The sequence below is a fragment of the Podarcis gaigeae genome, assembly GCF_964106915.1.
Source record: "Podarcis gaigeae genome assembly, chromosome: 8".
Taxonomy (NCBI): domain Eukaryota; kingdom Metazoa; phylum Chordata; class Lepidosauria; order Squamata; family Lacertidae; genus Podarcis; species Podarcis gaigeae.
In genome coordinates, this window is record NC_139684.1 from 79781058 (window position 1) to 79806886 (window position 25829).

The window sequence follows — 25829 nt, forward strand, 5'->3', positions numbered from 1 at the left end:
CTTTCGCAGCAAACAAGGACAAACTCCCAGCCAAGTATGCCATCTTTCAGGATGTGTCCTGCAAGAAAGAGGCTGGCAAGCTACCACCACACTGTCCCTACACTGTGTCTATGGTACCGCAGCATCCCCATCGCCACCGAGATGGACCCAGGAAAGGCATAGCGTGGTTTGACCCAGCAGCCACCTTGAACCAAGAAGGGTTTTCAGCATCTTCATGGGGTTCACAAATTACTCCTGGAAGTTCATTGTCTCCTTCTCTTGCCTTACTGTGCCATTGACCAACTGCCTCAAAGGTGGGAAATCCTTTCAGTGGACCGAGAAGGCTCAAGAGGGTTTTCATGGTTGAAGACAATGCCTCTGATCTGCCTATTGGGGTAGTGTTGTTGTAGGCCAACCCAGTTCAAGGAGTTGGTTCTGTGTGCATACGATTCTCGGAAACTGACTCCTCCCAAGCAGACCTACTCCAAATGGAAGAAATGAGGAAAGTGCACTGGAATATGTGGCATAACGCTCACTTGATGAAACGTCATCTGTTCTCCCCACAGCCAAATCATGATGAGTACTTATTAAATAGCCAACATGGTCTAATCTTTCTGCAAACAAAGCAGCCTAGATGCACATTAAAAAGGTTGCCTGGAAGCGACCAATAACATTGTTATCATACCTACTAATAGTGAACTCATGAGTGCCATTCCCTAGGAAACCAAAACAGCAATAAGGGAGATATTGGCCAGCTTGGAAACATCTTGTGCTTTGCAAAAGTAGTTTTTTGGGGGGAGAGACCTCAGAACAGCACGATCGGGAGCTACAGAATTTTGAACGTCCACTGGAGTGGGGATGAAATCAAGTATCCGGGAAAATGGCATGACTGGCTGGAACCCTGAACCAAGAGCATTCAGCTCTGCAACATTTTATTGCATGTCCCACCCAGAATGCTTTGCTTATTTCTCTCAGCATGGGGCTAATTGAAGGGTGCTGGAAGTTAGAGCAGGAAGGAGAATTTGGGGAATTTTGGTGTGTATTTGACCCCATCCACACTGTACATTTAAAGCAGTATCATACCACTTTAAACAATCATGGCTTCCCCCAAAGAACCCTGGGAAGCATAGTTTGTTCAGGGTGCTAAGAATTGTTAGGAGACCTCTATTGTACTCACAGAGCTACAGTCTCCAGATTTCCCTGGGAACAGGGATTGATTGTTGAACCACTCTGGGAATGGTATCTCTGTGAGAGGAATAGGGGTCTGTTTGTTAGTCCTCTCACAGTGCTCCAGTTTCCAGAGTGGTTTAACAGTCTACTCCTCCTCACAGGGAATTCTGGGAACTGTCAGTATCCTTAACAAACTACTTTTGCCAGAATTCTTAGGGGGAAGCCATGATCGCTTAAAGTGCTTAAACCGTATGGTGTGAATGTGGCAGATGCCTGCAGCTGGTTTGACTCAGCGGCCAACATCTGAAGGGCTACAGAGCCCCCAGCCCTACACACATGAGTGCACAGGGCCAGCCCACTCATGAGGCAGAGTCAAGCAACCGCCTCAGGTGGCAGAATACTGTGGGACGGCGCTCCCGCAAGGTTTCATGGCAACTGCAGTGGCAGCTTCTGGTGAAATTATATAGTAGTTTATTATTTATACCCCACCCATCTGGCTGGGTTTCCCCAGCCACTCTGGGAGTCTTCCAACAAAACACTAAAATACAATAACCTATTAAACATTAAAAGCTTCCCTAAACAGGGCTGCCTTTAGATGTCTTCTAAAAGTTTGGTAGTTATTTTTCTCGTTGACATCTGGTAGGAGGGCGTTCCACAGGACAGGTGCCATTACCGAGAAGGCCCTCTGCCTGGTTCCCTGTAACTTGGCTTCTCGCAGCAAGGGAACCCCCAGAAGGCCCTCGGCGCCGGACCTCAGATTTCATGTTTTCCAACGCATGCATGGCAAAAATTCTCCTTTCTGGTGGAGTTAGGCGATCACACTAACCCAGGTGAGAGAGATCTTGCCTCAGAGTAGTTTGCCCGTTGGCACGAACTCTCTATGCTACACTGCCTGGCTGCAAGAGGAATCCTTGCCCTCCTCTACCATCCCCACAGCTCCCCCCCCAGATTTCTGATCAGGTGCAGAATATGGTGCTGCACGTTGCCTAGAGGATGTGTTTTATGAGGTGACTAATATAACTAATAAATAAATAAGCGTGGTAAAATTCTCCTCAGCCTTTGACAGGATGATGCAGGGCACCGATACAGATGACCAAACTGCACCCTGGGAAACGTATAACCATTTGTATATCGACTTGTCAGGAGAATTTTTGCCACACGGAAGGTAGCAAAATGGTTGCCTGTGATGGACTTAATGTGCAGCTACCGCTGTTACACATGCACTTCGGCTACAATTCGGTGGATGTTATTCATTTAATGAGAGGACCCAACTCAGGGGGCGGCCCCATTTTTCTTGGACTCTCCACCCATCAGCTGCCCCCCACATCACAGGCTGAGGTCTAGCCTAACTCAACAGGGCTTCCTTATTAGAGTGTGACTCATTAAGCATATGCAAATCAGACTGGAACAGCCGGTGATAAGGCTCCAGTCTTGGGGTGGGAAACGGAAAAGACAGCTTAAGAGGAAGGCAACTCTCTACGCCCCCCATCCCTGTCCTTCACTGCAGGGCTGGTCCAGGTAGGAGCTGGAGGGCCAGGAGAGGGCAAAAGAGACCCTGGAAGCAAGGAGGGCGTTCCTTTTTTAACATTGTTTTGGGTGAGGCAGCTTTTAGGCCAGACTGGAGCGAGAAAAGCAGTGTAAAACCTGCTCACTAAAGCTTTCCATTGTGAATGGTGGGGGTGGAAGGAGAGTTGACTTCAATCACTTTCAGTTATCATAGTATGTAGGCCCAGCCGTGCCTGAAATGGTTACAGTTGTGTTCCTCAGTTGGGGCTGGTTGTTATTAAGAAAGAAATTTCCCCCACTTCAAGCTAAGCTACGTGCAGTTCTAGCACGGGACCAAAAGTGCTCAGAGCGGGGAAGTCCACCCTCTGACTCTCCCCAGTTGCATCCAAATCACACCTTCCCCTCCCAGGTACCTTGCAGTGTTGTGTGTGCCTTGTTTGGCTGCATCCTCTACTGGCAGCACGTTCACTAAGGGCAGGATTAGGTAATTTGATTTGTGGGGATCTTGGGGGCCAGGAACTGAAATGGATGACTTTGTGGTTTTAAGAATCTGTGGAAGTTTTGTTTTGTTTTGTTATTTCTATTCCTTTCTTCTCAACTTCGTAAAGCTGGGCGAGTGGTTGCCTAGGCCCTTCTCTTGCAAAGTTTCACTTTCTGATCTCAGCTGCTAGGGTCTCCCCAAACATATTGGGCCTTTCAAAAGAGTGTTCTATAGAATAGATTTTCGTAGTGCTAAAGTCACACAAACTGGGGTCTAGCATCTGTGGTGCAATATCTTACTCCTTTGTCGTGTAGCTTGGGAGGTGGTGGGAAGGAGAGAATGTAGCGTATGTTGGAAAGCAAAAGTATGCCTCTTTTTATTTATTTTGTGCACATGATCCATGTTAGAAAAAAAGCAACCTTTAGCTCTCATCTTTGCACCTTCTGCCATGCCATGCTATTTGGACCCAGTTATGTATAAATAGGGGTATGGGAAAGCGGGGAAGGAGTCAAGTTTGTTGGTGATGCCAAATTTTTTAGGAGAATCAAAAAATTCAACAGAACTAAATGAAAAACATGATGGCAGTAAGATTGCAAAATGAGATAACAACAACAACAACAACAACAACAACAACAATAATAAAAATAAAAATACCCTGCCCATCTGGCTGGGTTTCCCCAACCACTCTGAGTAGCTTCCAGCAATAGATAAAAACATAATAAAATGTCAAGCATTAAAAACTTCCCGATACCGGGCTGCCTTCAGATGTCTTCTAGAAGTTGTGTAGTTCTCCTTGACATCTGATGGGAAGGCGTTCCACAGGGCGGGTGCCACTGCCGAGAAGGCCCTGTGCCTGGTTCCCTGTAACTTCACTTATTGTGGGAGGGAACTGTCAGAAGACCCTTGGAGCTGGACCTCAGTGTCCGGGCTGAATGATGGGGGGACTGCCTCCTGTGGTGAGCACTGGAAGGGAGGATAAGTGGCCTTTAGGGGCCTGGTTCTCTCATGGATATTCTAGATTCCTTCTCTGAATTTTCTGCTTCCATTAAAAAGAGAAAGAAACTATTGTTTTTACTTGCAGGAGATAACTAGGAAAAGCATGCAAGCAGTGTTCTGCCCTCTTGCTCACCAAAAAGTAAACTGCTTTTCAGTGTTGGCCACTGATATGTCTTTCCATTATATTGGTCAAGATATAGTAAGACAGAGATGGGAATCTGCCATAAGTTATTAGACTACATTTTCCATCAGCCTTAGCCAGCAGGGCCAATGGTCAGCAGGGCCGGAGGCTACAGTGGCCACTGCCAATGTGCATCCACTGCATGCCACCTCCAGTTGCCCACAGGGCACACACTGCTGCTGGGTGACCTCTTCCTCCTCCTGTTCTTCTGCCACTGTGACTGTGTCCTCCCCACTGTTTCATCTCCTCTTACACCACCTGGAGGCAGCCTGGGGAAGCTCTGGTTTGCTTGGTTGGCAGGTGGTCTGCTGTGCAGGCTGTGGAGAGGTGGGGATAGATGAGGGACTGCGGTGGTGGGGCATGGTCACAGTGGTGGAGGAGCAGGTGCCAAGCACTGGGCAGTAGATGCCCAGCGCTGATGAAGATCAGGAGGGGGCAGAGGAGGGGGGGATAGCTCCAGGGCTTTTGCCTCAAGCAGCAAAATGACCTGGGCTGGCCTTAATGGTCAGGCATGATAGGTGATGGAGTCCAATAACGCGGGAGAGCCACAGATTGCCCATCCCTGATCCAACTAGGCATATATTTTCAAATTCTATGTAATGTAAATGTTACTGTATTGATATTTAAATGCTTTAGATTAGTATTTAGGTTCTGGGTGTTCTGCTCTGATTCCACCCACTGCCGCTTGGTGTACCGTCACAGTCTGATGTAGCGCTCACCCCCATTTTCCTTCCACCCTCTTTTCTTTCTCTCATAGAAGTAAGAATGTCTAAGCCCCTGGAGCTGGAGAAGGCGCGGCTGGAGCTGCAAGAGGAGCACACAGGTAGCAGTGCCTGGAGGGAAGGGGTGGGGATTTGGTCGTTCATTATAATTTTTATGAACTAGCAAAATATCTGTCATTATGAGCTTTGAAAAGTGGGTGAGGGATGGGAGACTACTGTGATGTGCACAGTGATCTCTAGAGTGATCTCACCTCAGTACAGACTTCTGCGCTCCCCCATCACCCAACAACGGTGCCCAAAAGCCATTTTCCTTTTTCCCATAACCCCACAGTTGCAGGGAGACCATGCCTCAGCTTTCATTTGCATTGCTTTGTCCTGAGTTCCATTCTTTGGTCCTAATGGAATGTGACAAACCGACAGGCTTAGGAACTAGCCTTCATATAATATATGAAGCACATGTTTTGTGATATGTACACTTCTTGTTTATTTTGTAAACTGCCCTGAGGTGATCATCTCCTCCTCCTCCTCCTCCTTACTGTTATTGTAAAATAAATCCTCCCAATGTTCTGCATTTTAAAAAGTTTTTCAGACCCAGTAAATTAGACTAAGCAATAAAAATGCAACTAAGATAACATACGATTTGCACTAGCAAGTTTTCGAATGAGTCTTATTGAAGCAAATTTAGGGGAGAGGGGCAAAGTTAGGCATGATGAAAAATGGTCATGTGGGGTGTCTGGGGACTGAGAAGAGAAGCAGTGAGAAGTCCTGAAAGCGATTGTTTTAGGGGAGCAGAAGGAATGAAGCAGAGAATAAATGTTAGAAGGAAGGCTGGGTGGAAAGAAGCAGCCAATATTTGGTGCATGGCCATGCCACTTAACTGTTTAGTGGGCCATCCCTTGTTTATCCCTTGGTAGAAAGAAGGGAAAGCACCAAATATCAGGCAAAAAGCGGGGAGACCTCAGAGGTTTGCCTTCCTCTATAAACATGCTACATGTACAATCCATTAAACATTCAGGAAAAAAAGCTTGTGTCTTTAGAATTTACTGTAATGTAGAAATGAATGCAAATATTGCATACAAAACCACGTAGCCTTTATATTATAACAACAACTCATTTCAAAAATGTAATTACAGTGGTACCTCGCAAGACGAATGCCTCGCAAGACGAAAAATGCGCAAGACGAAAGAGTTTTCCGTTTTTTGAGTCGTTCCGCAAGACGAAGTTCTTGCGAGTTTGTTTCCTTTTTCTTAAAGCCGCTAAGCCGTTAATAGCCACTAAGCCGCTAAGCCGTTAATAACCGCTAAGCCGTTAATAGCCGCTAAGCCGTTAATAGCCGCTAAGCCGCTAATAGCCGCTAAGCCGCTAAGCCGCTAATAGCCATGCTTCGCAAGACGAAAAGACTCTCGGAACGGATTAATTTCGTCTTGCGAGGCACCACTGTAAATCCCTTTCTTTAAAACCATACTTGCATTGTCCAAAACGCCAGAATTATAGTATGGTTTGCATATATATCTTGATTTTAGAGTGATCCTACACTTGGCCATGTTTGTTCATGCATGTACAGTACCATAAGAAACCTCATAGCCATGACTGAAATCCTGCAAGCGACAGAGAAAGGCACAGGACCTGTGGGGAGAGGAGGAGAAGAAACAGGCATGGCAGGCTTGATGTGGCCTATGGGACTCCTATTTGGGAATGTAGGCCTTGGGAGGAGGGTTCAAGGAATGGGGATTATTGAAGCGATGGCTTTGTATGGAAGCTTTATGACAATTTTCTCCTTTGCTTTCAGATACAGAAAGAAATGGACCTGACACAAACCACCAGGTGAGAAAAGTTGGCCAGAAGCTGGAGGTTTAAAGTAGTGGCACAAATGTTGTTGTGGCAGACAAGGGGCATGCTCTTGGTCTGTTGATGCTGACTTCCTTTTTCTCTCTTTGTCCCTTGCAGACCCAGCAGAGCAAACCTTCCCCGTTCTCCCCGTCCCCAACCAGCGCCGGCACCAAGGTAAGCGGCATCCTCTAGCCAACCCACTTGTAGCTTCCACTAGCACCACTGCAGAGAACATTGTTTCTCTGCCAGTTCTCAGCCTACTCAAAAGGGAAGACAGTTTCCCATACATGCTTGTAATAACAGTGGTCTCCACCAGTAGGGACCATCTTCCAACAGTTTGCAGGGCTGCTTTTTTGTGCTGCTTTGTGCTCCCCGATATGGGGAACAAGGTTAAGTTCAAATCCCCGCAACGGGGTGAGCTCCCGCTGCTCGGTTCCAGCTCCTGCCAACCTAGCAGTTCAAAAGCACGTCAAAGTGCAAGTAGATAAATAGGTATCGCTCTGGTGGGAAGGTAAACAGTGTTTCCATGCGCTGCTCTGGTTCACCAGAAGCGGCTTAGTCATGCTGGCCACATGTATGCCAGCTCCTTCGGCCAATAAAGTGAGATGAGCGCTGCAACCCCAGAGTCGTCCGCGACTGGACCTAATGGTCAGGAGTCCCTTTACCTTTTAGGTACCATCTATGGGGACGCGGGTGGTGCTGTGGGTAAAACCTCAGTGCCTAGGACTTGCTGATCACAAGGTCAGCGGTTCAAATCCCCGCGGCGGGGTGAGCTCCCGTCGTTCGGTCCCAGCTCCTGCCCACCTAGCAATTCGAAAGCACCCCTAAGTGCAAGTAGATAAATAGGTACCGCTTTATAGCGGGAAGGTAAACGGCATTTCCGTGTGCGGCGCTGGTGCTGGCTCGCCAGATGCCGCTTAGTCACACTGGCCATGTGACCTGGAAGTGTCTCCGGACAGCGCCGGCTCCCAGCCTTTTGAGCAAGATGAGTGCGCAACCCTAGAGTCGGACACGACTGGCCTGTACAGGCAGGGGTACCTTTACCTTACCTTTTTATGGGGAATAAAATTGTCACCTCTCATCTGCAACCACCATAGCCAAGTCTAGGAGAATGGAGGTCAGAGAGGGAAGAAATCAGGTTGCAGGTTATAATATTAATGAGGAAATAGGAATCCAATTTTGCAGTGCCTCTGACTGGGGAACCTCTGAACTTTGGCACCCAAGCCACACTCCCCTTCACAAGGAGGAGAGATTTGCTTGTTTTGTGAATGGATGTGTGTGTGTATGAATAAATGTGTGTGTGTATGTTAATAGGTAAAAATAAAGGTAAAATATGTTAATAGTTAATAGGAGTGTTAATAGTTGTATGTGTGTATGTTCTGGAATGTGGACTCCAGCAGTTTCTAATGGAGGTAATGTGGACCTTGGCTCTGTGTTCTGCAATAATGCTTTATCATAAGTAAAGGTAAAGGGACCCCTGACTGTTAGGTCCAGTCGTGACCGACTCTGGGGTTGCTCGCTCATCTCGCTTTACTGGCTGAGGGAGCCAGCGTACAGCTTCTGGGTCACGTGGCCAGCATGACTAAGCCGCTTCTGGCGAATCAGAGCAGCGCACGGAAATGCCGTTTACCTTCCCGCGGTACCTATTTATCTACTTGCCCTTTGACGTGCTTTCGAACTGCTAGGTTGGCAGGAGCAGGGACCGAGCAACAGGAACTCATCCTGTCACGGGGATTCGAACCGCTGACCTTCTGATCGGCAAGTCCTAGGCTCTGTGGTTTAACCCACAGCGCCACCCGCGTCCCAATGCTTTATCATATCACATGTTAAATAATAATAATAACATGGATCAGTGGGAGCATTTGGGTGAAAAAGGAGGTTGAGGTACCTAGCTATGTTCACTAGCAGCTGCCACCAGAGGGAGCACCGCATCAATTTGCAGTGCCCTTCGTGAAGAGGGTAGCCGCATTCTGATCTTCACCGTGGTTTGGGAGGTGCAAATCAAGCCAGCTTGTATCAGAATTCAGAAAGAACAAATTCCTGAAGTATCCCTATTTATTATGATAGAGGTGTATAAAATTATGCATGGTATGAAGAGAGTGGGTAAGAAACTCACCCCCACCCATCACAATACTAGGACCATCCAATAAAGCTGCATGTTGGAAGTTTCAGGACAGACAAAAGTAATTACTTTTTTCACACAGCACATGCAATTTAAACCATGCAATTCACTACCAAAGATGTGATGCCTTCAAACTTAGCTGGCTTGAGAATGGGATTAGACAGATTCATAGAGGATAAGGCTATCAGCAGTGGTGGAGCTAGCTGCTCCGGTACCCGAAGCAGTGCATATGCTGGGCGGGGCTAGCTGCCTGCAGGGGCAGGGCTAGCTGCCAGGAGCGCTAACGAGTCTCGGGGGGGGGTGTGTGTGTGTGCTGTGGCGGTGGGAGCCTTTCATGATTAATACACTGATAGGTTTAGGCAATAGGTTTATTAGAGTGAAAAGAATTTGGAAAGGAATTCAAGTTTACATTTCATTCTCCTTCTCAGTGCTCCTCCTTGATTCTCTGAAGACCAGTGGTCCAGAGGGCTGTTTAAATGCCTTTTTACAAAAAGGATTTCTGAATGATCTGTGCTGTGCTTTGAAATCCCAATAAGTGGGGCTGCAACGGGTAATATGACCTGCCACCCATCTGTCAAATTTTGTCCAGCAGGGTTGGAGAGACAAGGATCTGACCCACTCGCCAGAAAACGTTCTCCACCTCTGTTTATCAGTGTGTTTATCTGTCTTAGCTGAGCACTGTTTCCTCCAGATCTCCTGTGGTTCTCTAAATGCTGTACTGCAACTCCCATCATTCCATGCTAATGGGAGTTAGAGTCCAAAGACATCTGTGGGCCACAGGTTCCCCATCCCTACCCCAGAACCAGCTATGGTGGCTGTAGATGAGTGAATTCTAAGGGAAAGTATCATTTCTGCAGTGCCATGAAGTATTATTTACTACATTTCTATTCCAGTCTTCATTTGTAAAGCAACTCACAGGTCCCTCAGGCTAGTCCTCCCATCAGGTCACTGACCTACTGGTACCTACTTAGCTTTAAAACTCTGTTTTTTTTACAGCCCCTCTATATTTTCTGGTTAAACAAATGTTGCTGTGTTTTGAAGCACAACAGAAACCTGCAAAACCCACTTTGTCCCAGGACTGGACTCATGAAGTAATTCAATATTTCCCCCCAGTTGATTGATTTCTGAGTAACTGAAGAAACTTATTTTTTATTTTTCTGGTATAATATATAGCTGAGTGGAAGGTTGGGTGGGTCAGAACCGTGGGCAGCTTTGTACTTTTGTAATCAGTGTGGTAGAGACTCATGAATCAAGTTTGGTTTTGCGGGGAAATTCCCTGTGCCTCAGGCCCAGCAGCAAAACAGGAAGCCAACCTAGCAATGAGTCAGAGAGATAGCATCAACTTCCAGTTGTTGGGATTTTGGTGCTTGTGTTGCTCTTTGTCCCTTTAGCAAGTCGCTTGCAGGAGCAGAGTGAATTAAACACGTGTAGAGCTGCTTACTTAGCATAATGTATTCAAGTTGCAGAATTTTTTTGTTTTCCTTGGTGTTGCTTAGCATCACCCAGCACCCTGAACAATGTTCCTCAGTTCCATTGGGCCATCATCCTCTCCCTGCAGTGACACAGATAGGACTCCGTATTTTCAATGGTAGCCTTAAAACCCGATCCTTTTGCGCTGCCCTGTGAGAGCTACCCATTGCCATAGCTCTGCTTAAGCGCATCTTCCAGGCTGGTAGCTCGGATGTTAGGGAAGGGGGGATTAGGGGCGCAGGAGAGGGGGTCAGGAAGCATGGAAGGAGAAGGAGGACAGAATCAAATTTGTGTCTCAAACAAGCAATGTTGAGCTGCAACAGGAGCGGAAGGATGTCTATCGCACACAGCTGGAGAGAGAGTCGTAGTGATTCTCTTTCATCTTGTTTTCTCCCTCCAGATCAAAGCTGAAGACCCAACAGAAATTCCTCCAGCTCCAGCCCCAGTCCCGGCTCCCCCAGCTCAGCAGCCACACCTGCCCCAGGCCCAGCTTATGTTAGCTGGCAGCCAGCTGGCTGGGGTAAGTGGAAGGTCCTGTGGCCAGACATAGATTACAGAGTTTGGCTTAAGTGGCCCAGGGGGTGGCAGGGAGGTGGATACAAACAAAGGGCTGTTTCCATGACCAGTTTTCTAACAACTGAAAGCCCTGAACTCAAGAAGCATTGAGCCAACGTTCATTATGTAAAAAGCATGGTTATTATTTGATGGGAAGCTTCTCTCTTTCCATAAAGTTGTTTCATAGATTATGTAGTAACAAATCCAGGTTTGTAAGTATACAGATCAGAGAGAGAGAGTGTGTGTCTTCTGACAAGCACACTGATTTGTTTATTATTTAGGTGTGCACTTGGAAAAAAATAGTTAAAGAAATCATGTACTAAAAGGCCTGTGGTATCAGTTAATGATTCAAAATAGTTTAAGGGAAATAGAGGGTTGATAGGAAAATGGTAGCTGGGGAGGCATGGCTCCCTGGCACTCTGGGGTGGACACTGAAGGGTGATAAAAAGGAAATGATGATTTTGAAATCTCATCCTTCTTCTCTCCTCTGAATGTGGTAGGTAGAGGCCTGGGGAAGTGGACATTTCTCCTGTGCAGGTGTGGCTTGTGGAGGGGCTTAGTTTGAAACTAAATTCTCATTCTGCATTGCCCTAGCAAAATGCTGCTTATACCTTCCTCATATAAGCAGTAAGGGACCCAGAATGGCGTTGTGTGTTCATCAGCATTTCTCAGTAATGTGAGAAGCTTAGGTTTGTCCACTCCATTCCTCCTCCTGTGCCTTTCCCAGTGACTAAGGAGAAATTCAACACACACAGGATTTCCTGTCCCTGAACATAACGTGAAAGAACAACAGCCCTCATCATCTGCTTAGTGAAATTGTCCTATTGTGTTGAATTATAAGCACAGGCACTGCTGTCAGGAAAGGAGTTGGCATCCAAGAGGAATATACTGCTTGGCTCTCTGCTTGCTGGGGCTCTTGCTGATGCGCTGGGTGGGAGAAGGACCCAACTAACCAGCTTCTTCCTTCTCTCTGCCTGGTTGATTTCTCCTCCTCCCCTTTTTCGCCTCCCCTTTTGCCTGGTCACCCCCTCCTGGCCTGCCATTTGCTATGCTGCCCTTGGTACACCTCTTCTCTGCCTTCCACCAACCCAGCTTACGGCCCTGATGCCTGCCCAACAGCAGCTGCTTCTGCAGCAGGCCCAGGCACAGCTCCTGGCAGCCGCCGTGCAGCAGTCCAATGCCGCAGCTGCCGCAGCCTCCTCTCAGCAGCCTGGGGCTGAGCTGACGGCGCCACAGAACCAGCCCCAGACGCCACAGCTTGCCCTGTCGCAGCCAATCCAGCTCACTGCACAGGTAAGGCTTGTGCACGGGAGGCTCAGCTTGCCGGGGGTCTGGCCAGAATGGGTTGTCCAGCACTACGCGCTCACCACCACACAGAGAACAGGGCAGAAGTCAAAGCATATGGCAGGCTGCTCATGCAGACATGGCCTGATCCACGGTTGGCATCCATCTGTCTCAGGAGACAATGGAGGGGTGCGCCTTTCTGGGTGAGGTCAAACTGTTGGAAAGTTGCAGTGCCTGCTGTGGCTCTAGAGACCGATGCGGGAGAGACATGTTTTGTTGCAGCTGGGACAGGTGAAGGCGTTCAGTTATGCTGCTGCAGGTGCGCTGCGGCATTTCTTCTCTTACGTAGGGATGTGTATAGAAACTAGGAGAGGATGTGTTTGTTAGATATTATCCTTCGTGAGTTCAGCAGGGTACATCCCTTTGTCGGCCAAAAATTAGGAACCTGTTGATAGGTTAGCTTTAACCTTTAGTTTTAGTAATCCAGGATGCTTTACTGCAGACTGGATTTCCTGTTATTTCCCCCTTTTCTCCCTTAAAAACAACAGACATGCCAAACAGTCTTCTTATAAGTAAAGATAGATTTACTCACCCAGTTTCACAATAGCAGTCTTGAGGCAGGCTGAAAATGTAGTTGCAGACATATACAGTAGTTTAGATCAAAATGGAGTTTGAGCTGTGACTCAGATTCAGCACTTGTCCTTCATCCCTGGTCACTGATGAGGCATTGAAGAGAAGAGGAGAGAGAGATCAGAGATCAGGAATCAGAGAGAGGGCAGGCTGAGAACGTGACCAGCTTATAGAGGCTGTACCTGGCTGTACACAGTGGAAGTGGCTCTCACAGGGAGGATTTTCTGTAGACCCTGTGAGATCCAACTTTCTCTGTATGTGCCTTTCTAGCAAACACACATTGCCACTCTCCACAACAGACCCTGGTCAACAGTAGGAGAATCCTCAACACCTTCACCGGACTGCAGTCCCCAGCATTAAACTGGCATAAATTTGCATGGTAGATATACCCACACTCTTCCTCCCCCTCGCTTCTCTGTTCTAGGACATCCAGCAGCTGCTCCAGCTCCAGCAGTTAGTCCTCGTCCCAGGGCACCACCTCCAGCCGCCTGCACAGTTCCTGCTGCCACAGGCCCAGCAGGGACAGCAAGGTAAGAATGGCTTGTGTGTGAAAAAGAGACTGCATAGGCCACCCTCCGCTTCTCCTGGCAAAAGGGTCTTTGCAGGCAAGCAGTTCCTAGTGCAACGAGCCATTGTTTTTCCGCTGTAAGCTGCAAATGAAATTGCCATTGACTTTATGCCCTGATCGGGACGCAGGTGGCGCTGTGGGTTAAAGCCTCAGCGCCTAGGACTTGCCGATCGAAAGGTCGCGGTTCGAATCCCTGCGGCGGGGTGCGCTCCTGCTGCTCAGTCCCAGCGCCTGCCAACCTAGCAGTTCGAAAGCACCTCCGGGTGCAAGTAGATAAATAGGGACCGCTTACCAGCGGGAAGGTAAACGGCGTTTCCGTGTGCGGCTCTGGCTCGCCAGAGCAGCGATGTCACGCTGGCCACGTGACCCGGAAGTGTCTCTGGACAGCGCTGGCCCCTGGCCTCTTGAGTGAGATGGGCGCACAACCCCAGAGTCTGTCAAGACTGGCCCGTACGGGCAGGGGTACCTTTACCTTTACCTTTATGCCCTGATGGGGGGAAAGCTCAGTGAAGTGCTCTTTCCCAACAACTTTTGAGATGCATAAGAAAAACGTTCTAAAATGTTGTGGTAAGTCTGAAAAATAAAACATTGGCACAGGATGAAAAGACAGCAGCATTTGAAAATCAGCGCTATAATAATCTTTCATAGAAGTGCAGTGGCATGAATATTTTAATATTTAAAAATGGTTCTAAAAGCATTTTCAGTGTTAATTAAAACATTTTTTAAAACAACAACAATGTAATGAAATGACGCTGACTGGAAAATAATAATAGTGAAGGTGAAATGGCAATAGGTTCGGCTGCTGTAGGCAGTAGATGCCAAAACCAGATGGAAAAGAAAATGGAAGAGTAACAATACTATTTACACCTGTAAAGATTCCACTAGTGTTTTTATTATTAACAACAACTTGGGATTTTTTGTCGTCTGCCGAAAACCAGAAGAAGCAGCACAGAGAAGACACAGGGGGGAGATAGTGAGTTGATGATGTCATGTAGATGCCCTATAAAAAGTGAGTGAACCAAGTGTGCGGATAGTAAGCACCTAGTGTGGAAGCACTGTAAGGCAGGGGTGGGGAATCTGTGCCCTCCCCCCTCCAGATGCTCTTCGATCTACCAAACTACAGCCAATGTGGCCACTGGTCAGGAATGGTGGAGTTGTAGTCCAGCAACATCTGAAGGACCACACATTCCTCATCCCTGCTGTAAGCCTTGGACAAAAAAACCCAAAACACAGAGTTCACTGTCAGCCTATATCTACTTACCCCACCCTCACCAAGCCCAGGTCTACCAAGAATTATGTGCAGTCCTGAAAGGTGATAAAATCATGTGTCTGGATATTTTCAAAGTACTTTTCCCTCACCACAGAATTCCCCATTTGTTCCCCCCATTCTGGGACGAAGAGGCAGATTAGGGAACTGGAGAAATCTGCCTCAGCATAAAGCATTTTATTCTCTCAAGTTAGAATCATGTGCTGGATGGTAGGGATGAGATGATTGGCCAATTTTGCTTCCTCTCAGTTTTTCATTTTTCCAATCTTAAGTTTCCACACCAGTTTGCAATTAAAAAAAAGAAAGTCCTCATGAAAATTCCATCAACATTTTTGTACGAATTTATCCTAATAAATATATTTTTGCAGAGCAATTTTCTTAATATAACACTACATTTCTATGTTATTTTCACAAATATGTGATTTTATATGCAGCCTTTGCTCTCATATATAAATCTTAGTGCAAAATAACCTAGCTGGAGAACTGCATTGCAGAATTTGGAGAATTATGAATTTCAACAAATGGCTGTGTTTCAGTTTATACTTTGTTTCAGAAAGTGTGAATTAAATAGGCTCACCTTCAAATTCCTCCCCAGTCTGCAAGAAAAGACAAACAACTGTGAAGAATAGAAAAACCACATTTTCTAAATGCTGCAGTGTCCAGCTAGGCTTTTTTCTTGTCTGCACATTTTCAGCAGTAGCTGCCATTGTGAATTTTTATTTTCTCTTCAGCCAATGAGGAGTAGATTTTACTTTGCTTAAATAACAACAGTGGAGGTTTTTAGGGGTCTGAAGAATGGCACCAAATTGGCAGATTTTTATTCTGGGTTTGATCAGTAACTTTTCACATGGTGGAATAAGGTGGTGCTTGATTTTGCGAAGCTGAGCTGTTCACTACATCTTTTCCCTCACAGGGCTGCTCCCGACACCAAATCTCTTTCAGCTACCTCAGCAAAACCCAGGGAGCCTCCTGCCGAACCAGCCTCGTGCAGGACTCCCAGCACAGGTGAGTGCGTAAAATACTCAGTGGGAATGCAGAGATTGCCAGCCTTGGTCTGGCAGTCTCATTCTTCATCTTTTAATGCTGTACTCTTGTCTGCTCCAGCATATCTTGCTTTGAAGAAAAGACTGTTTCACCAGAGTTAACGCAATGCAACGATCATTTTGTCAGACCCTTGAAGGCAGTTTTGATCAGGAATTTGTTTATTTGTTTAGTACATTTACACCCCTTCCATTATGGAACTTCACAGTGGTGTGCATGGAGGGGGGGTCCTTTCCCTGTCAGTCTTCCAACCAGGCACTGCTCAGACCTCTAGACCTGCTTAGCTTCAGCGTAGTGGCTCTGTATCTTGTGCCCTGGGACTATGCGGGTTGTGATCACTCATCTCACCTTTGCCTCTGCTTAAACAGTTTTCCAGGTATTGTTTAAAGACTTGCAGAAATGTCTGACCAGAGCCAACAAAGGGATAAAAGTAATATGGTAATATTGACACCACCTGGGAAGCAGTGTCCTTTTGTCCCACTGCTTGGCCCGGGAACCAGGGACAGGGAAACCACTCTTTAGTGTTCAACTGAAGCACACAACAAGTTGGGTTTTCTCTAGATTTGCTCCAGTGTGGAGCTAGAGTGCAGGGTTTCCCTGGGAAAGGAGTGAGTCAGGCAGAAGACCATTTGGTCCCATGCTTTCTAGGCACGGGACTGGTAGAAGTGTGGACAAGCCCTAAGCTGTTTCTCTGAGCTCTTGTTCATATATTATTCTTTGCCTTCTGTTCGGTGCTTTCGTGCATCTTGGTTCAGCATTTCCGTGTCTTCTTTCCGATTCCCAGCAAGTGACTCGGCCTGGCCTCCCCGAGTCCCACCTCACTCACTCACAGCCGCCCAAATGCCTGGAGACCCCTTCACACCCTGAGGAGCCCAGCGACTTGGAGGAGCTGGAGCAGTTTGCCCGCACCTTCAAGCAGCGGCGTATCAAGCTGGGCTTCACACAGGTACATGCCAAGGTGTCTGGCTTAGGCTAGTCCACGATGGAAGAATGGGATGTTGTTGGTTTCCTTTAGGGGGCTGTGCCAGATGTTGCTCTGTGAACATTTTCGCTGTGAAATTATTACTATTATTTTCTCTCCCCCCCCCCCAAAGATCTTTATTGAAACTTAACATATATACATAATAACCAAAATTCCCAATGATTCCCTCACATAAAATATAATATCTAAATTACAACAGCTACTTCATTTTACACATAATTATAAAACCCACCACCCACCCTCTACTTCCCTCCACAGCAATTCGACTTCTTTATATTTCTTTCTACCTTTTCTCCTTGCATTCTATAATAAATTATTTTTGTTACATTCTGATTTTTCCTTCTTTATTGGTTTTGTTATTGCTTACATTTTTTATTCTAAGCCTATTAGCATGTCATTTTAGCATGTGAAATACTTCCACTCCATTTAACTTTTGATTTGATTAGTATCTTATAATTGAAGTTAATTTTGCCAATTCTATATACTCACTTAATTTACAAACATTTTGACTGTGAAATTACTGTTCCATTTATTAAATTTCTATACCGTCCTCCATCCAAGGAACGCAGGACGGTTTAAAACATAAAAACACAAGAACACATAACATAGTAACAAACAAAAACAAGAACGACTCTCCCCTCAATTTAAAAGCCCTTCAGTTGTTTAATTAGCCGAAGGCCTGGGAGAAGAGGAATGCTTTTGCCTGGCATTAAAGATATGTAATGAAGGTGCCAAGCAAGCCTCTCTGGGGACAGCATTCCACAAGCGGGGAGCCAATGCAGAAAAGGCCTGTTCTCCTGTTGTCACCCACCAGAGCTATTTTGGAGGAGGCACACAAAGAATCATAGAACTTTAGAGTTAGAAGGGATCCCAAATCCAACTGTCTGCAATGCAGGAAAGAAGAGCCTCACATAATGATCGTAGGGTCCAGGTTGATTCATATGAAAGAAGCATCAGGGATTGAGGTGGCAATGTTCCCTGGAAAAAAGAGACTAAGGTCACTTCCAGATGGCGTGTTTATTGAACATTCATTTGTTTGCCCAAAGTTTGTGGGGTGGTTAGACATTGTTGGACATTAGAGGCTTTATTTGAGATTCCTGCACTACAGGGGGTTGGTCTAGAGGACCCTTGGGATTCCCTTCCAACTCTACAATTCTATGATTCAGTGATTTAGCATTCATTCTTAATTGTTCACAGGGAGCCTAGATCATGTTGATCTTTTGATGAGGTGGTCATGTATATCCAAATCACATTTAATTGTGCAACCTAAACTTGCCTGAATGTGATGGAATCAAAAATAGTGACATTCTGAAAGTGCCCCAAACATACATAGAACAAGGGCAGCTCTAGAAAGTACATTCCCCATGTTGGTTGCATAAGCACAACCTTCTCTTTGGGATCAACCTGAGGAGTGAGGCAGAGATCACACCAGTTTGATTGCACAGCCTTAAGTATTTTATTTTATTTTATTTTATTTTATTGTTTTATACACAGACTTTTTTACTACTTTTAGCCAAAAATGCCTCTCTAAGCAGTTTATAAGCATCCACAGTACAAAACCAGTAATATTTTCAAGAATTTTTAACAGTAGAAATACATTATAAAACGGTGGGTTGTATTCAGCAATTAGACCCACTGAAATCAGTGGACTTTAGTTAGTCTTGTACAATATTTCAGTGGGTCTACTCAGAGTATGATGCAACCCATTATCAGTAATGCAATAAAACTGAAGAGGAATAAAATCAGCCAGCCAACTAAAAATTCCATAATCTAAAACACTTGGGCAAATGAAAAAGGTTTTAAGCATGTACCAAAGAGAAGAAAATGTTGGTGTCACCTGTACCTCCCTGAGGGGAGTATTCTACAGCTGAGGCACCCTCTGATGTTTATACATGGTGTATTTCTGCTAGAGATGGAACTTGGAGAAGGGCCTTCTCGGATGATCTCAATGCCCTGGCAGGTTGTATGCTCTCGGTAACAGCTTCTCCCCCCACCTCTGTCTTTCTCCTCCATAGGGTGATGTGGGGCTGGCCATGGGGAAGCTTTATGGGAATGACTTCAGCCAGACAACCATCTCGCGCTTTGAGGCACTCAATCTCAGCTTTAAGAACATGTGCAAACTCAAACCTCTACTGGAGAAATGGCTCAATGACGCTGGTAAGTGGAGAGGAGGAAGTGAGCAGGAAGAAGCTGAGGTCTGCTGGAGGAGGGGTTAAGGCCTTTCAGAGGCAAAAATAAAAGAGCTTTTGGGGGTGGGTTGGAACAAGCGATTAGAAGGAAGGTGGAGCTCAAGATCTAAGATATTTTCTGCTGAGGAAGCTAAGCCCTGATTGAGTTGGTGGAGAGGAAAGATGTGGAAATGAGCAGGTGTGAGGGAAATCATTCTCAGGGCTGGGGAGAGCATAACAGAATAGAAAAGACTGACTTCATTATCTAAGAATGGTCCCCACATGTCTGGCCTAATGCAGGTGTCAGATAGGCCTGAACAGGCCTTTGGGGAGCTGGTGGGTGGACAGGGGGCCTGGCCCAAGCCTCCAAGGACAGAGGGAGAGAATGCTAACTCTCCCTCTTGAGGAGAGGCCTTGAGGAAAATTCACTTTATGGGCTCAAAGTTCTGCAGATTACTTCCCAGTAAGGCAGAGCATGGGAAAGTACCGTATTTTTCTCTATATAAGACGCACCAGACCACAAGACGCCCCTAGTTTTTGGAGGAGGAAAACAAGAAAAAAAATATTCTGAATCTCAGAAGCCAGAACAGCAAGAGGGATTGCTGCTCAGTGAAAGCAGCATTCCCTCTTGCTGTTCTGGCTTCTGTGATAGCTGTGCAGCCTGCATTCGCTCCATAAGATGCACACACATTTCCCCTTACTTTTTAGGAGGGGAAAAGTGAGTCTTATAGAGCAAAAAATACGGTACTTCCTCATTTGCTTAATCAGCATATACATTCAATTTAAAATTGCCCCTTGACTGCTACTAAGATAGATCTTCAAAGGTTTCGTTTTTTGAGCTGAGAAACTACTGTTCCACAGGCTGCTTAAAAGCCAATCCAGTGTGAACTCTCTAAAGCAGGACTCCAACATAGCCCCCTCCAGATGTTGCTAAACTCCCATCAGCCCCAGCCAGCATGAACAGTGGCCGCAGATTGTGGGAGTTGTAGTCTGAACAATATCTGGAGGGCACCATCTCTAAAGTCACAAGGAGATGGCAGAGAGGCAAGGGAGTGGTGTCAGTTCTCAAGGCAAGCAAGTGGAAACTAGGCCCAGTAGAGGGAAGGATGAAGACAGCAAAACTGGATCAAGCTACAGGATGGAGGTGGGGTGCTGTACACTGGGTGATGATGTTTGCAAGGTGACTAAATGGCTCCCCCACACCTCATGTTTCAGAGACAATGTCTGTGGACTCCACACTTCCCAGCCCCAACCAGCTAAGCAGTCCCAACATGGGCTTTGATGGGCTGCCAGGCCGGCGCCGCAAGAAACGGACCAGCATTGAGACCAATGTCCGCTTCGCATTGGAAAAAAGCTTTCTCGCGGTGAGGCATTTCCCATTGTCCAGTCCCCCACGTACCTAAAGAGTGATATGGAAAAGCCAGGTTTCAAATTCCTGTTCTCCTGCGAAACTCTGACCTCGGCTAGTACGGTTCCTCACCGAACCCACATCTCAAGGCTGCTGTAAGGACAGAAGCAGATAAGACCATGCATGGGCCCACCCCTGTTTTATTCTCAAGAAGTGTGTGACATATAAGTAAATGAATAAAGACAAAATCAAGCAATTTTACAATATGTTCGTTTAGATTGTATATCACTTCCCATGGCTTTCAGCAACTTTTCCTTATCTCTAGTTCTTCATGGGGAAAAGCTGTTTTGGGAAAAGGCCAATCTTACTGCCCTTGGCAGCAATTGCAAGAGAATCAGGGGTGATGCCAGGGAATAGGAATCTGAGGAACCAAGGCAAGGGTGGGGAACCGTTTTCAAAGTAAGGGCCACAATCCTTTCTGGGCAACCTTCCAAGGGCCATGTTAGTGGTGGGTGGGGCCAAAGGCAAAAGTGAGTGAGGCGATCAATGTACATTGGTCAAACCTTTGCACAGTAGGCAAGTTTCTATACATACCTCTCTAACCTCAACCCAGACAAACAAGAGGCATTATCTGAGTTCAGTGACTCATTCTTGCTGGGCAAAAAACACTTGTGAGAATCAAGGCCAGCTATGCATGGGGCCTGGAGAAAGGAGGCATAGCCAGAGAGAGTGGCATGGAGGCTCACATTCTGCGCTTGATCCTGAGGTTTCTCATCCCTGCACCAGGCATGAGTCAGAATCAAAGAGCCAGGAAATCCACTTTACTCTGGCAAACTCCTGACCCAAATAGGAAGCCCTCTATAGCTCTTCCTATTTAGGAGGGCCCAATGGCCATCCTTAGGAAGAGCTTGAGAAGACTTCATTGCCCTACCTAGAAGTCCAAAACTGCTGCTCTGGTGGCTCACATAGAGCCAAAGGCTCCTGGTTTTAGCCCAGGTAATTAATGACACTCCTATTTTACAACAAAGGGGAAAACAAGGCTGAGAGTGTATGACTTGCCCAAAGTCTTTATGTCAGTCTTGGCTGAGCTACCACTTGAACCCAGGTCTCCCAAATGAATGGCTGACTCTCTTCTCATTTGATTCCAGCTGATAGAAGTGTGTACACACCATACATTTAAAGCACATTCCTTCCCCCAGAGAATCCTGGCAGCCGCAGTTCACCCTTCACAGCACTTCAGTTCCGAGGATTCTTGAAAAACCGTGTGCTTTCAATGTGTATTTAAATGCAAGGTGTGTGCACATCCTAGGTGTGTGTTCTGGGTTGTTTTTTAAGTTCATTTAACTCTCTTGCGTTTAACTGATAGGTCAGCTTAAGCCTCATGTTATTGGTTGTCAGAAGCAAAGGCAGGGAAATTCTCAGCAGGTTGACGTTTTGTCATGTACTGTGTGCCCGAAAGAGCAGAGAAAGTGACACAGAGCAGCAGCAGTTCTGTGCCTCATCCTTTCTAGTTTCATCCGCTGCCTGTATTTCAGGTTCACGTGATAGTTTAGCAGCAGATCTAACATTCTTTAGAATGAGTAGAACAGCCCCCTACATGTTTCTATGATTTGTTTTGTTTTGTGTTCCTGTTGGGACTCTATGCCATGACTTGCCCCAATGTCACACCATCCTGTTTCCCCCCCCCCCTACTTCCAACACCTTCCCCCAAACTGCAGAACCAGAAGCCTACCTCAGAGGAGATCCTACTTATTGCCGAGCAACTGAACATGGAGAAGGAGGTGATTCGCGTCTGGTTCTGCAACCGCCGCCAGAAAGAGAAGCGGATTAACCCTTGCAGCTCTGCTCCCATGTTGCCTGCCCAGGGCAAGCCTCCTGGCTACAGCCCTCACATGGTACGTTCCTACACACGTTCACTCCTCCCCCCCCCCCGGCACAAAACTCCATGGAATATACCTGTACGGAACATGCCTTCTGTGCTGTGAGGGCTTCTTGCAGATACCATCTTATCAGGGTGTCCATTCTGCACAATAGTTGAATTTGGCCTTTAGAGCTTATTTATTTCAGTAAAATTATATGCTACTTGTTTTTTTTGTTTTTTTGTAACCCTCAAAGCACTTTACAAAAAAGCAATAAAATTTATCACTTTTAAAAAAAGATAAAAGCAACTGTTTAAAACTTTCAAAAAATTTAAACCAGTGATATGCTAAAATAATAGTAACAGGTGCTGTGGTACCTACCTGTTAAATATTGGACAGGTGCTAGCTCTGTGTGTCTTTTTGGCACCTGCTGAAGACTTTCCTCTTCCAGAAAGCCTTTTAATTAGTGGCCTTTATCCAAGCCTGCATATGTATCAGGATTATTTCTAAGATGCCTTAATAGTGCTACTTTTTCTGAATTTGCTGCCCTGGGCTTCTTTCAGAGAATAGACATTTAATAAATAAAAATGAATAAATTTAATACATACATGTATTATTTTCCTCTGCACTGCACATTTAATCATACACTTAGCTTCACAGTTTGGAGTGTGAACCCCACCCCCACTACTTCCCCCTAATGGACAATGCCAACATTACTTGCCCCCCATATGATACATAGCTTCCTTCCTTGATACATCCTATTACATGATGCATATATTGTGCTCATACAAAACTCTGCCTACCTACCTGATCTTTCACTGCAACTTCACTGAGCTTGCATTTACCAATCCACTTACCTCCCGATTTGATAAAACCATACATGGTACAAACTTTCCAGGTCCCTAGGCATCTTACCTTAACTTCCTCAAATAATGTACATTCCTATTGCTCACGTTACAGAATTTGTGTCTAACATACTTAAATCGTTCATGAGTGTCGCCCCAGCCTAGTCTGCCAGTGGCATCTTAGATATGATCCCCAGTCAGGGGAGAAAGGTCTTTATGTGGATTTTATCCATTGTGTCTCTGACAGTCCGTTTCTCTGCTGCATCTCCTCCAGGTGACCAGCCCAGGCACCGGCACAAGTCTGCCCCTCTCCCAGGCTTCCAGTAGTCTGAGCACAACAGGTAGTTGTCTTTTGGTGACACATTCCCTTCTTCCTGGGACCCCCTTTCCCCTTTCCTTTGCCTCCTTCTAGCATAGCTGTCCAGTGGTGGGCTGCTGAGACCTCAAGGTATTGAGGTTGTGGGAATGACACAAGAGCAATCCTGAGTAGTTATGAGTGAGAATGCACCCTGATGTTAAGACTTCCAAAGGCCCAAGCGCTTTTGAGGACCCACTCTTGGCACTTGCGAAATGCTTACAGCCATTCAAAGCACCTGCTGCCTCCATTGCCACCTCCTTCCCCAGCCCTGACCTGTATACCTTACCTTGGCACAGCAAGAGGTGGCAATGGCAGAGAAGGCAGCAGGTGCTCCAGAGGCCCCAAGAGAGCATGTTTCTATGCCAGGGAAGGACTGGGACTGCCAGGTAAGAAAATGCTGCTATGCACATATTATTGACTTGAGATCATGGGACTAGTTGTCCCAGTCCGGTACCTGGTGTGGAAACCGTGCAGCACTCTTGTGCTTTCCCTTTAGCTCTGCAAAACTTAACTTCTTGCTGCATGCTTAAGGAGACTTGGAAGCAAGACTTGGAGTGCTAGTGAGGCCAAAAAGAGCACAAGAAAGTTGTGCTTTGCTCCCTCTGCTGCTACCACATACCCCACACACTGCGAAATTGCCTCTGAATTGTGATGACCTGGCACTTGTAATGCCGCTGGCAATGCTATGGCAGATGCAGACATAGAATTGTGTTGAACTTGGTGAGATCTGCAGCCTGGATTCTGGGGTGATGCTCCAATGTTCCATCAGCAGGTGGTGGCAGTTGTATTGTCTGGTTACACCACCACATAAAACCAATGTGAAACTGTCCAACCTGAGCTAGTGCTGATATATTCAATGTCGTATTAGCACATGAATATGTGCAACAACATCCAAGAATAACATTTTTTTCTTTTAATGAAAAACATTCTTAGGAGGCTGCAATTTTGGGCAGACAAATGACATGTGACAAGGAGGATCTTAACTATTTGTTAGTGTTTTCAGAACAGGGATAACTGGCTTGTGGCGGCCAAGCGTTCATAGCGACGTCGCTTTTGATCACTATTTGTGTGATGGTTTTTTTTTTAATGCTCAAAAGCATATGCACTTAGCTGGCTTAGCTCTCCATAGCGCTCCCAATGTGTTTACCCGTGCAAATTCTCATCTGGCATTCTGTAGAGGGGAAAGCTGTTTTGGAGAAACTGTCCAACTACTTGAATGAAACACAGAGGGGCTTATTCACACTTCCCTTGTGCCCCACTCTTTGCAGACACAGGTCTATGCTTAAAAGGTCAGTGCCTCTGGATCTTTCTCTGCAAAAACCTGCTCTTTAGCACTTTTCTAAAGCAAACATCAATTTGGGTTTTCTGCAGATTTACATTTATTCCGATTGAGCATTAAAGAGAAGTTTTTTGCCGAAAAAGCTTTGCAGCAAAAGGAAGGGTGGGTGTGCGTGCTTGGACACAGAGTTTTAAAGTGCGGACTGTGCTTGGAAAGTGTGGATAAGCCCTAAGCCACAAACCATGGTTATACAAATTACACGCAGCTTGAACTCTCCTACTTTGCTCTTCTCTTCCTACAGTGGGGAACAATCTATGGAGTTGTTGGCTTAGGGCAGGACCTGAGTGCAACAGCACTACTCCCCACTTGCGATTCAGAGGTATACTGCCTTCAGTACTGGACTGGTACTGGCAGACCACGATGGTGGCTTCACCCGGTGGTATATCACAGGTGAAACCGATGCCGCTCCTGAACCCGTCTGCTACCAGTGCCACTTTCAACATTGGGCCACTGCTGGTAGCAGAGGAACTCAGGATCAGCGGCGGTTTCACCTGCAATATACTACCAGGTGAAGCTGCTATTACTCCGCCTTTCATACCACAGAGGGAGGAGTGAACTGTATTGCCAGGCCAATACAGCTTGTTCCTCCCTTGGCTTCTTTAAACCTGTCCCCAGCTGAGCGAGCTCCGATGCTTTGCGCACAAGCTGGAGAAGCATAGGGCTTGCTCAGCTGGGGGGGGGGCTGGCAGGAGCAGTTTAATGTTCAGCTGGGGTGGGGAGCTTTCCCACCCCCCAGCTGAGCCTCGCAAAAAAGCCTCACAAACAAGTTGTCACGGCTTGCAAGGCGCAGGGGTGAAAGCGTCTCTGCTTCCGTGGTGAGAGCTGCGGCAGTTTCACCCCACGCCTCACCGTATCCAGTAGTAGCAAGATCAAAATTTTAATTACATGTTCCGCAAAGATGTACTTAGTTTTGTCTTGACTCTGAACATTCAGGGAATGAGATGTCACACTGAGCTTCAGAGGAACTTGGAAACATGTAGAGATCTTGCACTTCTGGGTGCCTCTGAAGTTCAGCCTGCCGTTAGAGGGATGCCCTCTTTTGGGGGAGAGGCAGAGCTGGTGCAGCTTCAAATAATGGTTGGCTACCATGCCTGTGGGCTCCTGCTTCTGACCACCAGCAAAATGGAG

At 46.4% G+C, this 25829-nt stretch overlaps 1 protein-coding gene across 12 annotated transcripts in view; it reads left to right on the plus strand.

Moving 5' to 3' along the window:
- Positions 1-25829, plus strand: part of POU2F2 (POU class 2 homeobox 2) — a 109518-nt gene that overhangs the window by 75090 nt on the left and 8599 nt on the right. For all 12 annotated transcript variants that reach the window (XM_083753810.1, XM_083753806.1, XM_083753813.1 and 9 more), the window contains 12 exons: positions 5071-5136; positions 6825-6859; positions 6983-7039; positions 10858-10977; positions 12105-12305; positions 13351-13456; positions 15675-15766; positions 16587-16748; positions 18800-18941; positions 20168-20316; positions 22019-22195; positions 23279-23345. In XM_083753810.1, coding sequence (XP_083609936.1) covers positions 5071-5136; positions 6825-6859; positions 6983-7039; positions 10858-10977; positions 12105-12305; positions 13351-13456; positions 15675-15766; positions 16587-16748; positions 18800-18941; positions 20168-20316; positions 22019-22195; positions 23279-23345 — 1374 coding nt within the window. The remainder of the gene's footprint in view (positions 1-5070; positions 5137-6824; positions 6860-6982; positions 7040-10857; positions 10978-12104; positions 12306-13350; positions 13457-15674; positions 15767-16586; positions 16749-18799; positions 18942-20167; positions 20317-22018; positions 22196-23278; positions 23346-25829) is intronic.